General features: G+C 39.0%; 1 protein-coding gene across 2 annotated transcripts in view; it reads right to left on the bottom strand.

Annotated features, from left to right (window-relative positions):
- Positions 1-15,489, bottom strand: part of PYGB (glycogen phosphorylase B) — a 149,820-nt gene that overhangs the window by 67,001 nt on the left and 67,330 nt on the right. For both annotated transcript variants that reach the window (XM_077282857.1, XM_077282856.1), the window contains exon 2: positions 4,104-4,205. In XM_077282857.1, the coding sequence (XP_077138972.1) occupies positions 4,104-4,205 (102 nt within the window). The remainder of the gene's footprint in view (positions 1-4,103; positions 4,206-15,489) is intronic.

Genomic DNA, 15,489 nt, shown 5'->3' with positions numbered 1-15,489 from the left:
TTAGTGCTAATCTATTCGACAGACCCAGTCCATCGGCCATGACCGTATTCTGTGGCCACTGGATGGGAACCATAACAAATGCTTTTTACCTGACGGAATCCTTGGGTCTTCTTTTGATTAGCAGGCCTGGCAGGACGTTATGTGCACATCACACTGCTACGATGATGTTGCACCAGGCCAGCTAGTCAAAAGAAGATTCTTGCAGCTCCCATCCAGCGGCCACACAGTACTGACGTAACTGATGGACCAGGCTCTGCATATCAATTTGCACCAACTCGTTACCATGTTTAAAGAAGAACTCCCATCTAAGTTTTTACTCTCTTAATATATTGAAGTCACCATAATATATAGCACTGGGTACTTACAATTGCTCATTCTGCCCTTCTACCTAGATAATTCTTCTCTTTTCTCTGCTTTAGGAAGTCTCTTTTCCCTGCATTATTATCCCCTTCTTCAATCCCTGACCCAGTTGCTCCCTTACCAGGGACTTTTGCAGCGAGTCATGACTCATACAGGTTAAAATTGACCTCCTGTTTCTACATAGAGCTTAGAATAATTCAGCTAGTAAGTAGAAGGGCAAAATGAGCAATTGTAAGTACACATTGCTGTATAATACGATGATTGCTATATATTAAGAGGATAAAACATTTTGTGGTAGAGCTTCTTTAACATGATAAAAAGGACTTTTTACTGTACCGAGATGTCAAAGAACATAGACCTGGCAGCTTAAGTGTGCTACCGCAACACTCCCTCCGGAATCTCTGCCACCCCACACGTACAATGGTGCAAAAAAAAAAAAAAAAAGAATCCTTTCCTGGTCTCTTCACATGGGCTATATGGACCATTCGTCCGTCCTCATGCTCCAGGGCCCTGGTGACACCTGCATCCACTTTATGCAAGCACCAAAATGTAATATTATTTTGTGACGATGACTTGGGAAGGTCTGAACTGTGGAAACACCAACGATAAACCAGTCACCCCCTGACGAGGGAATATCCGAAATGCGCGTCGGATGCTCTGTACTTGGGAATAAAGGACACACAGGTATATACAATTCCTCAAATCGTTGCATATTATTCTGGTGTGCGCATTTAAGCATTGAGCTGTGATACATGCGCATGCGTACGTGCATGTGTATATATACAGTATATATATATATATATATATATATATATATATATATATATATATATATATATATATATATATGGTACTATTCACTATCTCATCCACTTACATTTTGGCACAATTTGATTTTTTCCATATACGGTATATATATTTTTTCATACACTAATAATTATATTTAATTTACTATCTTTGCTCATGCACCTTATGTCTATTTATTGCTTGATCAATAGTGTACTTTTGATAAACACTCTTTTAGTATCACATATATACTTTTAAAGCACATACTTATACATCATTTTTTATGTGTGGACATATTTTACCATCTCAAAAGACTTGATTTATACACATATATATATGTCCATGATACATATGCGCACTACTGTAATTTTCTGTAAAAAGATTGTGTAATACTCTATAGTATTTTTTACCTTTGTCCGCTTTTTATTTTTTGAATATTTTAATTATTTTTGTAATAATATTTCCAAGTACATGCACAGTTGTGCCAGTATTGCCATAAAATATAATAAAGGCATATTTTATTATTCCAAATTTTGGTGATTGTTTTATATATTCTTTTTTCCTCTCTGAATTTCCATATGACGGTATTTGGATTTTTTTTACAAGTCCCAAGTGGTTGGCCAATCTCCTTTTTAGTAACTCTATTCCTGTGTCCATTGTTTACGTGATATTTTTTATATATACATATATTTATATCTTGTTATTTTATACACTTTTGACTGGGAAATAGAGTTGCTAATATATTCTACTGACAAACCAGTCATGTCAGGCTCTTCATGTAAGAATATGGCAGAGGACATCCAGCTTGTCAAGTGGTTATGTTTGTCCTTCACACGTTCCTAATGGAGCGCATGAAAGGCAAAAATTCTACAGGGACCAATCTATAAAAAGACTACACCACAATCACTGACAGAGGCAGAAACAATTAGCCATTCCATCTATGCTCATGGTAAATGGTCTAAGGCTTTGTGCAACCTGAAAAGAGAAGAAGCACTGTGCGAAAGACCAGGCATCAGAAGGATTTCAAGGACATGTTAAGGGTTTGTATACATGGGCAGTCTACACATAGTACTTACTGCGCAATCATCTATACTTCCATGTGGGAAGTCAGAGCTGCCATGAGGATTTGGGGACTGCCAGGACACCGTCATGATCACTATTGTATAGAGTTGTCCAAAAAGGTGTTCCGGACCCTGGTCCAGCGCTATGTTGGTAGTCCGTGGCTGCCGGACTACAGACTTATGAACTTACTCCTACCTGCCGGCATGCACACGTGCCTCTTTCAATTAGTAGGATCGCGCATGGCTTTGCAGTAGCCTACTAATCAGAAGTGGCACCAGGGATGCTGACCGATACAAGGAGATTCACAGGACTCGGGTCTGTGGGCCATGCACTACTGAAATAGCCACCGGACCAGGATCCTGTGAACCCTTGTGCTTCAAGGGGTTGTCCGGTACAAATCAAGTCTGCAGGCCAGAGACCATCCAGTGGGCGCAGCCAAATACTTAAGGCCGCGCTTTCTAGTCAGCCATGCCCACTGGCGGGCCGCATCACTAGACAGGGCAAGGCCTCACTCAATACAAGAGTATGGAACTAGGCCGCTCCCACTAGATGGACTCTGGCCAGGAGAACGCATAACTCATTCATACCCTCCGGTTCCAGCTCAGAAACTGGCGATTCCCCTTAGTGTGTGCGCTAGGGGGATTCATAAGTCTGCAGTCACACACAGTGACTGCAGATTTATCGACCAGACAACTCCTTTAACTCTACTACTTTATGTAACTTGTGAAAACGTTCAGAAACATTTACACATTACATAATAGTGATAGATCTCTGGATAAGTTTTAGTTTTTACATTGTCATTTTGAAGACATTTAACTCCTTAACAACACGGACAATTTTTCATTTCTGCATATTAATTTTCTTTTCATCAAGATAGAGGAATGAGGGTAAAATGGTGCACAAAACGCAATTCCGCTAGGTTTTTTGGGGTTATGTTTTTACAGCACTCATTATGCTGTAAAAATGACCTGGCGAGACTGTAGCTATGTTGCGAAATGTAGCTGTTAATGCTACTATATTGGTGAATGTAATTAGCTTTTATTAATATTTTGTGGCAAGTGTGAAGTCCAAAACCCGGGAATTTTGATATTTCATTTTATTTTTTTCTTTAAGACGTCTACTGTATGGGATAAATAATGTCATATTTTCAAAGATCTGAGTTTTATGGAAGTGAGAATACCAAATATGCATATTTCTTTCATGTATATATTTTGACTGGGTAATTGAAATGTTTATGCTCAGCCTAAATGGATGAAGGATTGGCATTTATAACAGCATGAACTGAAGCTGCAGCACGGCCGGCATATACCCTGTGCAGAGCGGGCTCAGCTCTTGAGCCCGTTTCCAAAACCCAGACTCATTCCATTAAGTATATACCCGTGATGGAGTGTGATAGTAGAAAGCTTGGATTTTTAATCCCATGTAATGTGTATCTGTATATGGCTCATGGGGAGTCCTCTCTAAAGACCTCCATCTTCGAAAAATATTAAAATAGGTCACTATTGGCTATGCAGCAAGTGTGCACCACTCAGCTTTAATGCCTACCCACAGTCATATATATAGTGGTATACTTGTCATGATTATTGACAGTTCTGAAGGCAATATATCTTAGAAAGCAGTTATCTCTCACAGGCACATTTGTTTCTGCTGGTCGTGCACATGTCTTCAATGGGGAGAAAGGAGAATAAGCTGCTGTCAGACATGTCTGCTGGGATATCTCCCGTGGGATAGAAAGATGGGGCATGTAAGATGAATGAGCACCAATGGACATATACGCAGGTATTGGCCAATCAGTCCCCCCCCCCAGATATTTGGTGGGCTTGTCTGACATTAGCTATATGTGTATGCAGACCTTTTTGGCCAACCAAAGGAAATGGAGCTCGTCAAGTACATACCTGATAGATGGCTTCATCACAAGCGTGCTGGAGGCCTAAATTCAGCATGGTGTTCTGCAGAGTGCGCCCCATGTAGAATTCCAGAGAGAGGTAATAAATGCGCTGCAGGGATAGAAACAAAAGCCGGTTACAACATATACACTACTAATTAAGGCATCCTTATGCCAAGCATCAATATGGAAGAGAACGTCTGCAATGCTTCTGAAGCTCAGATTTCATCTAAGTGATAGTGCTCCAAATACCTAGCACAAATTAACATGAAGTCCATAGTAGTATCTTTGAGTCCTTAGTGACCTTGCGGACAGTTGTCAGGGGGCGGAGGGAGTTGTCATTATATACAACTTTAGGTATTCAATTTTGTGTGTCTATTCTACCAAATACGGAGCGGATTGTTTGGCAAAGAATTTTGGAGCTGGAGAAGACAGAAGATTAGAGACAATTCTCTGTCACATGCCATGTTCTGGTTCCATTTATTAAACTAGATAGAAGGGATATACCTTAGAGCAGTGTTCCCCAACTCCGGTCCTCAAGAGCCACCAACAGGTCATGTTTTCAGGATTTCCTTAGTATTGTACAGGTGATTATTGCATCACCTGGACAGGCAAGCATTCAATCACCTGTGCAATACTAAGGAAATACTGAAAACATGACCTGTTGGTGGCTCTTGAGGACCAGAGTTGGGGGACACTGCCTTAGAGCATAACTACAGTTCTGCGAAGGCAGCTGTTTGGACTGACCGTCTGCAGCTCAATGGAAACCACATGCAACAAGAGAAAGATGTAGACACATATGTAATCAGATATGTAGACAGATATGTAGACAGATATGTAGACAGATATGTAGACAGATATGTAGACAGATATGTAGACAGATATGTAATCAGATATGTAGACACATATGTAATCAGATATGTAGACAGATATGTAATCAGATATGTAGACAGATATGTAATCAGATATATAGACAGATATGTAATCAGATATGTAGACACATATGTAATCAGATATGTAATCAGATATGTAGACAGATATGTAATCAGATATGTAGACAGATATGTAGACAGCTATGTAATCAGATATGTAGACAGATATGTAGACAGATATGTAGACAGCTATGTAATCAGATATGTAATCAGATATGTACACAGATATGTAATCAGATATGTAGACAGATATGTAGACAGATATGTAGACAGATATGTAGACAGCTATGTAATCAGATATGTAATCAGATATGTACACAGATATGTAAACAGATATGTAGACAGATATGTAGACAGATATGTAGACAGATATGTAGACAGATATGTAGACAGATATGTAGACAGATATGTAGACAGATATGTAATCAGATATATAGACAGATATGTAATCAGATATGTAGACAGATATGTAAACAGATATGTAGACAGATATGTAGACAGATATGTAGACAGATATGTAGACAGATATGTAGACAGATATGTAGACAGATATGTAGACAGATATATAGACAGATATGTAATCAGATATGTACACAGATATGTAAACAGATATGTAGACAGATATGTAGACAGATATGTAGACAGATATGTAGACAGATATGTAATCAGATATATAGACAGATATGTAATCAGATATGTAGACAGATATGTAATCAGATATGTAGACAGATATGTAGACAGATATGTAATCAGATATGTAGACAGATATGTAATCAGATATATAGACAGATATGTAATCAGATATGTAGACACATATGTAATCAGATATGTAATCAGATATGTAATCAGATATGTAGACAGATATGTAGACAGATATGTAGACAGATATGTAATCAGATATGTAGACAGATATGTAGACAGATATGCAGACAGATATGTAATCAGATATGTAGACAGATATGTAGACAGATATGTAGACAGATATGTAATCAGATATGTAGACAGATATGTAATCAGATATGTAGACAGATATGTAGACCGATATGTAGACAGCTATGTAATCAGATATGTAATCAGATATGTAGACAGATATGTAGACAGATATGTAGACAGATATGTAATCAGATATGTAATCAGATATGTAGACAGATATGTAGACAGATATGTAGACAGCTATGTAATCAGATATGTACACAGATATGTACACAGATATGTAGACAGATATGTAGACAGATATGTAGACAGATATGTAGACAGATATGTAGACAGATATGTAGACAGATATGTAGACAGCTATGTAATCAGATATGTAATCAGATATGTACACAGATATGTAATCAGATATGTAGACAGATATGTAATCAGATATGTAGACAGATATGTAATCAGATATATAGACAGATATGTAATCAGATATGTAGACACATATGTAATCAGATATGTAATCAGATATGTAGACAGATATGTAATCAGATATGTAGACAGATATGTAGACAGATATGTAGACAGATATGTAATCAGATATGTAGACAGATATGTAATCAGATATGTAGACAGATATGCAGACAGATATGCAGACAGATATGTAATCAGATATGTAGACAGATATGTAGACAGATATGTAATCAGATATGTAGACAGATATGTAGACAGATATGTAGACAGATATGTAATCAGATATGTAGACAGATATGTAATCAGATATGTAGACAGATATGCAGACAGATATGTAATCAGATATGTAGACAGATATGTAGACAGATATGTAATCAGATATGTAGACAGATATGTAATCAGATATGTAGACAGATATGCAGACAGATATGTAATCAGATATGTAGACAGATATGTAGACAGATATGTAATCAGATATGTAGACAGATATGTAATCAGATATGTAGACAGCTATGTAATCAGATATGTAATCAGATATGTAGACAGATATGTAGACAGATATGTAATCAGATATGTAGACAGATATGTAATCAGATATGTAATCAGATATGTAGACAGATATGTAGACAGCTATGTAATCAGATATGTAATCAGATATGTACACAGATATGTAATCAGATATGTAGACAGATATGTAGACAGATATGTAGACAGCTATGTAATCAGATATGTAATCAGATATGTACACAGATATGTAAACAGATATGTAGACAGATATGTAGACAGATATGTAGACAGATATGTAGACAGATATGTAGACAGATATGTAGACAGATATGTAATCAGATATGTAGACAGATATGTAATCAGATATGTAATCAGATATGTAGACAGCTATGTAATCAGATATGTAGACAGATATGTAGACAGATATGTAATCAGATATGTAGACAGATATGTAGACAGATATGTAATCAGATATGTAGACAGATATGTAATCAGATATATAGACAGATATGTAATCAGATATGTAGACACATATGTAATCAGATATGTAATCAGATATGTAGACAGATATGTAATCAGATATGTAGACAGATATGTAGACAGATATGTAGACAGATATGTAATCAGATATGTAATCAGATATGTAGACAGATATGCAGACAGATATGTAATCAGATATGTAGACAGATATGTAGACAGATATGTAATCAGATATGTAGACAGATATGTAATCAGATATGTAATCAGATATGTAGACAGATATGTAGACCGATATGTAGACAGCTATGTAATCAGATATGTAATCAGATATGTAGACAGATATGTAGACAGATATGTAGACAGATATGTAGACAGATATGTAATCAGATATGTAGACAGATATGTAGACAGATACGTAGACAGATATGTAAACAGCTATGTAATCAGATATGTACACAGATATGTACACAGATATGTAGACAGATATGTAGACAGATATGTAGACAGATATGTAGACAGCTATGTAATCAGATATGTACACAGATATGTAATCAGATATGTAGACAGATATGTAGACAGATATGTAGACAGATATGTAGACAGATATGTAATCAGATATGTAGACAGATATGTAATCAGATATGTAATCAGATATGTAGACAGCTATGTAATCAGATATGTAATCAGATATGTAGACAGATATGTAGACAGATATGTAGACAGATATGTAATCAGATATGTAGACAGATATGTAATCAGATATATAGACAGATATGTAATCAGATATGTAGACACATATGTAATCAGATATGTAATCAGATATGTAGACATATGTAATCAGATATGTAGACAGATATGTAGACAGATATGTAGACAGATATGTAATCAGATATGTAGACAGATATGTAATCAGATATGTAGACAGATATGTAATCAGATATGTAGACAGATATGTAGACAGATATGTAGACAGATATGTAATCAGATATGTAATCAGATATGTAGACCGATATGTAGACAGCTATGTAATCAGATATGTAATCAGATATGTAGACAGATATGTAGACAGATATGTAGACAGATATGTAATCAGATATGTAGACAGATATGTAATCAGATATGTAATCAGATATGTAGACAGATATGTAATCAGATATGTAGACAGATATGTAATCAGATATGTAGACAGATATGTAATCAGATATGTAGACAGATGCAAGTCAGTATTTTTTGTAACTTGGGCATGGAGGTGCCACCTTTTTATGGCAAAGAGCTTGTACATGCGAGTGTATAATACAGATATGTCCACACGTCTGCACACGCACTCACTGTAGCCGATGTGCCAGTGCACGTTGCCAATTTTCCTCATGACCCAGTGGTCTGCTTGGAAAAAAATTAGCAGGATGCACTTCTATGATCCTATTTACAAAACACACTAGTGCATATAAAAAGCGGGCAGCTCACGGAGACGGCCACGTTTGCAATTAGTGGACATGACTGTCCCGAGTTTCCGTATGGCCGTCTGTATATCGTGGCTGGGAATTTAGAGCCCGTCGATTGGTGATTATTAAACGACTGGAATCTTTGCTGCTGTTGTTCTTTATTCAATTTTTGGTGTGTAATGTCATTGTAATATTTTTTTCCCCCATTGGAAAGTTATTGTTCTGTATAAAGAACAGATTAGAGCAGGCCGGTGACTTTTTCTCATGCAGACTACATGAACATTTCCTTTTTCGTCCCTCAGACATCACTTATTGTTGAATTCTTCACTTTCATTCTACAGAGTGGGCCATTTATATGGATACACCTAAATAAAATGGGAATGGTTGGTGATATCAACTTCCTGTTTGTGGCACATTAGTAAATGGGAGGGGGAAAACTTTTTAAGATGGATGGTGACCATGGCGGCCATTTTGAAGTTGGCCATTTTGGATCCAACTTTATTTTTCCAATGGGAAGAGGGTCATGTGACACATCAAACTTATTGAGAATTTCACAAGAAAAACAATGGTGTGCTTGGTTTTAACGTAACTTTATTCTTTCATGAGTTATTGACCACTTATAAAATGTGTTCAAAGTGCTGCCCATTGTGTTGGATTGTCCCACGACGACCATCATGATGATGTGTTGCCCTCTTTATGCACTGAAGATGGCACATATCCTGAGTTTTTCCAGTAAGATGGTACACCACCACTTTATGGGTGTCAGGTCCGAGCATTCCTACATGAACAGTTTCCTGGAAAGTGGATTGGTTGTTGTGGGCCAGTTGAATGGCCACCAAGGTCTCCCGATCTGACCCCCTTAGACTTTTATCTTTGGGGTCATCTGAAGGCAATTGTCTTTGTTGTAAAGATATGAGATGTGCAGCATCTGAAACATCGGATACTGGAAGCCTGAGCTGGCATTTATTCTGTGGTGTTGCTATCAGTGTGTCAAGAGTGGGAGAAGAGGGTTGTATTGACAATCCAACACAATGGGCAGCACTTTGAACACATTTTATAAGTGGTCACGGAATTGTAAATAACTCATGAAAGAATAAAGTTACGTTAAAACCAAGCACACCATTGTTTTTCTTGTGAAATTCTCAATAAGTTTGATGTGTCACATGATCCTCTTCCCATTGAAAAAATAAAGTTGGATCCAAAATGGCCGCCATGGTCACCACCCATCTTGAAACGTTTTCCCCCATCCATATACTAATGTGCCACAAACAGGAAGTTGATATCACCACCCATTCCCATTTTATTTAGGTATATCCATAAAAATGGGCAACACTGTATTTTGAGGTTCTAATTATGTAAAAACAACAATATACACATAACTTTCTGCCAACTCAGCAAACTAAAACTTGTTCTGTATTTTTTTTTTAATCTGTGGGTACTTGTTCATATGGATAGTATCTTAGTTATTTTTCATCAGAAGTCAGTCAAATTTACCAAAGAGGTACAAATCTTTCCATCTTAAGATTTCTAACTTACGGTATGTTACATGTTTTGCCTCGCAGGCACCGATGCAAAATACTGACCATAATGCACAGGTGCAAATCAGTCCTAATAGTGAGCAATCCAGTAACAAAATGATATTTATAAACTGGTAATCCCACAAACAATATTTATCACAGGCGATAAATGTAAGATCTGTGGGGTCTGACCACTGTGCCAAGAATAGGGATCTTGTGTCCCTCTTGTAACTAGCCCAGTGACACATGCATGACCACCCTGAGGGCTATGGAAGCTACAGTGCACATATGAGACCACCGGTACCACAGACAGTAACTGGAGCATTGGTCACCCATGCACACCACAGCTCCATTAACTTGGAGGACACCTAAGGTTTATACAGCTCTGGGAAAAATTAAGAGACCACCACATCAAATCCCTGTCATGGGCAGCCCAATCTCCAGACCTGAACCCCAGTGAAAACCTCTGGAATGTAATCAAGAGGATGATGGATAGTCAACAGGCATCAAACACAGAAGAACTGCTTACATTTTTTGCACCAGAAGCAGTGTGAAAGACTGGTGGAAAGCATGCCAAGATGCATGAAGGCCGAACTCTTCCTGAGGTAAAACATTATTAGTATTGCTGTTTCTAAATGATTATGAACTTGTTTTCTTTGCATTATTTGAGGTCTGAAAGCACTGTTTTGTTTGTTTGTTTTTTAATTGTGACCATTTTTCTTTGTCAGAAAAAAATACAAAATGTATTGCTTGAAAATTCGGAGACATGTTGTCAGACGTTTATAGAATACTAGATTGTGGCCCGATTCTAACGCATCGGGTATTCTAGAATATGCATGTCCCCGTAGTATATGGACAATGATGATTCCAGAATTCGCGGCAGACTGTGCCCGTCGCTGATTGGTCGAGGCAACCTTTTTGACATCATCGTCGCCATGGCAACCATTATGACATCTACGTCGATACTGTGCCCGTCGCTGATTGGTCGAGGCGAATTCGCGGCAGACTGTGCCCGTCGCTGATTGGTCGAGGCAACCTTTACGACATCATCGTCGCCATGCTGTGCCCGTCGCTGATTGGTCGAGGCCTGGTGGCCTCGACCAATCAGAGACGCGGGATTTCCAGGACAGACAGACAGACAGAAAAACCCTTAGACAATTATATATATATAGAAAAGAACAATTTATATTTTACTCAAAAATATACCCATAAAGAGAAAAATCAGACAAACTGAACATTTTTCAGTGGTCTCTTAAATATACAGCTCTGGCAAAAATTATCACCTATTTTTATGGGGTAACCCCTAAGGCCGGGTTCACACTTTGCGGCGTGCTCTGCGGGTGTATCCCGCAGCGGAATTGATAAATCTGCAGGGCAAAACCGCTGCGGTTATCCCTGCAGATTTATCGCGGTTTGTTCCGCGGTTTCCGCTGCGGGATTACTCCTGTACTATTGATGCTGCATATGCAGCATCAATAGTAATGTTAAAAATAATAAAAATTGGTTATACTCACCCTGATGTCCGGATCTCCTCGGCGCTGCACTCGGCGGTCTGGTTCCAAAGATGCTGTGCCGAGAAGGACCTTCGTGACGTCATGGTCATGTGACCGCGGCGTCATCACGGTCATGTGACCGCGACGTCACCACAGGTCCTGTTCGCACAGCAACTGAGACCGGGGACGGCCGCGTGTAGCGCTGAGAGGTGAGTACAACATGATTTTTTATTTTTATTCTTTTTTTTACCCCAAATATGGTTCCCAGGGCCTGGAGGAGAGTCTCCTCTCCTCCACCCCGGGTACCACCCGCACATTAACCGCTTACTTCCCGCAATGTGGGCACAGCCCCATGCGGGAAGTAAGCGGTTCAATGCATTCCTATGGGTGCAGAATCGCTGCGATTCTGCACAAAGAAGTGACATGCTGCTGAATGTAAACCGATGCGTTCTGCACGGTTTTTCCCGCAGCATGTGCACAGCGGTTTGCGGTTTCCATAGGGTTTACATGTTAATGGACACGCTATGGAAACTGCTGTGGACCCGCAGCGGCAAAATCGCCGCGGATCCACGGTAAAAACCGCTATGTGTGAACATGGCCTAAAACTCTTTGTTGTTAGTTACCTAAATAACACACAGTAACTTGAATGAGTGATATAAAGTAGCTATCTGATTGTGCTCTTAAAGGGAGTTGTCCGACCTTAGGGTACAAGTCTGCCGTCACTCTATGTGACTAGAGACTTGTGACTCATCACATGGCGACCACTGCACGCTGTGAGAGGCGTGTGACAGTAAGTATACAATTTGCATACATGCCGTCACATGCAGACTAGACGGGCACAGCCTTGCTCATTGCAAGTGAATTGAGTGAGGCCGGACAAGTCTAGTCAGAATGTGGCTGGACGTATGCATATCACATACTTGCAGTCGCATGTCCGTCCGGGTACGGGCAAATCCTCACAGCATGCAATGTGAGAATTCACATGTTTGCAGTCAATTATCTTGCCATGTAAACATGCTGCCAATCATTGGGTGAAATTATTTTTTTGTGCAGCACAAAAATATCATCGCTCTCGGTGGCACATCATCCTGTGTAAACAGAAGTCGCACTGCTGATAACGTTGGTAGCCTGTGTAAACAGGCATTTTACCGATCGGCGGTTGTATCCTACTGCCACTGGTCACACAATAAAAATGTATGCTCAGAATGGGAGAGCATACATGTACATGTCTATAAAGAAATGCAAATACTAATTTCTCCAAATCTTATCTGTGGCGCCAAATGTTGGGCATTTAAAAATCCAACCTAGTCGATCCCGCTTTTGTCTACAGGCGGACGTCAGGGTACTGTACAAATTATATTCTTTTCAAATCTTAATGGGGGTTTTGCAATATCATGAAAGGAAAAACTGAAAAGTGATTGTAAAAACAAGTAACTTAAGGCGAATTTCCCCAGACCGATAATCTGCACATTCTAACATTGATGACCCATTGTTGGTCACGATAACTGTGTAATGTGAATGAGTTGACTGACTGAATGATGTGTCCAAAAGTTTGTTCATGGAGCATGAAATCACCTGGGTGAGCCAAAAGAATGTATCGATCAATTTTCAAAAATTGTGTAATATAAATGGAGATTTTTCATTCATTGAACGATTAGGCCGGCAAAAAGGAGGAGTGGAAATTCCTAAATAGGTATGGATGTCAGCAATTGGGTGATCGTGTGCAGCGGCAATTGTTCAGTAGCAGGTGGGGCATTGGAACGAGCACATATTCGAGTCATATTGCTCATCGTTATTATCGCAAATGCAACTGTTCTCATGGAAAAGTCATATTGCTTGAATATTGTATCAGTCAATTCCATTGTCTTTGCACAGTATCAGTGAATATGTGCATTAGTTTGCACAATACTTTATAATTAGTATCACATATGGGATATGAATGTTGGACACAGTTACATTGTCCGTGTGAACAGTGTGCACAAATGTTATGATATACCAATCACTATTCAACCATTTCACTCACAATTCTCATCCTGTGTAAACACTTATCTGACATTGTTTGCTCGTCAAAAGTTGCTATCACATTGTTCATTGTTTAAATGATTGTCTGCAAATGAACACTTCCCTCTAATTAACAATCCTCTCTGTTGTCATGAAAGAAAGGATTTTTAATTCTACAGTTTAATGCTCCAGTCTAGGATACCGGCCACCTCTGGAGTCTATCAGCAGTGGCTGGTTTCCTGAGCAAGGAGTTCAACTTGCAGGATCGTTGGATATGTCCAGCTTCAATGCTCCCCTCCCCAGCCTGTGTGGACTCCACCATGCTACTGGCCTGAACGGTCAATCCTTTCGGAGCCCCCCTCAGATCCCATGCAAGCAGGAAACTTGGAGGCAGGGGAGCAGCACGCTCCTGTAGAAAGATCTTGAGATAAAACTTTTGTGTACCATTTAATTAAGTATTCACACCACGGACATTTACGGTAATATAAGTGCTCATCTAATTCTGTTTCTTGCCTAGAGCACAATGAACAGAGAGGCAGATCCTAACAATTATGTTCTGGCATCTAGTAATTCTGATAATATTACATCAGGGATTAGTCTAAGCGTATCCCCTATATATACCCTCACATGTTAAGCACCATGGAATAAATGGCGCTATAATAATAATAAATAATAATAATATTTATGTGGGATTTTGGCTCCAAATGCAGAGCTTCAATTAACATTACGTTAGTGTCACTTTTCTCTGACTTGCAGCTTCTTTGTCCTGTCTTTGCTTATGTGGATACACAGTATAACAAAACAGAAATAATCTTGGTTTTGCAATACATTATTAACATTAGAGAAGCACTGTTTATATAAAAGCAAAGAAAATGGTCCTATGACTAAGTCTTACAATAAAGGATTTCAGCTTAAAGGGAAGCAGTCAGCAGGACTGTGCACAGTAACCTACAGTGTCAGGTTAGCGCCGTTATATTGATTAATGATATCTGGGTTGATGAAATCCGTCTTGTGGTTGTTGTTTAATCTTTATTTTCAGTTTTGAGTTACTGATATGCTCATGCTCCGGAGGCGGCCTGTGGGGGTCTTCATGTGGTGCTCTGATTAGGTATTCACCAGTCTGGCTTCTGTTCTGAAGCCACTCCTTTGTTATTTTAGCTGTGTGCTTAGGGTCATTGTCTTGTTGGAAGGTGAACCTGTGGCCAAGCCTGAGGTCCACAGCACTCTGGAAGAGGTTTTCATCCAGGATATCTCTGTACTTGGCTGCATTCATGTTTCCTTCAATGACAACCAGTCGTCCTGTCCCTACAGCTGAAAAACACCTCCATAGCATGATGCTGCCACCACCATGTTTCACTGTTGGAATTGTATTGGGCAGGTGATGAGCAGTGCCTGGTTTTCTCCACACATACCACTTAGAATTATCACCAGAATTATCACCAAAAAGGTCTATCTTCATCTCATCAGACCAGAGAATCTTATTTCTCACAGTCTAGGAGTCCTCCATGTGATTTTTAGCAAACTGTACGCGTGCTTTCAAATGTCTTGCACTTAGGTGAGGCTTCCATCAGGCCACTCTGCCATAAAGGCCTGACTGGTGGAGGGCTGCAGTGATGGCTGACTTTGTGG

This window comes from Ranitomeya variabilis, chromosome 2 (assembly GCF_051348905.1).
Source record: "Ranitomeya variabilis isolate aRanVar5 chromosome 2, aRanVar5.hap1, whole genome shotgun sequence".
Classification (NCBI taxonomy): domain Eukaryota; kingdom Metazoa; phylum Chordata; class Amphibia; order Anura; family Dendrobatidae; genus Ranitomeya; species Ranitomeya variabilis.
The sequence above is the reverse complement of the archived record's forward strand: the minus strand, read 5'-3'. Positions and strand labels throughout refer to the sequence as shown.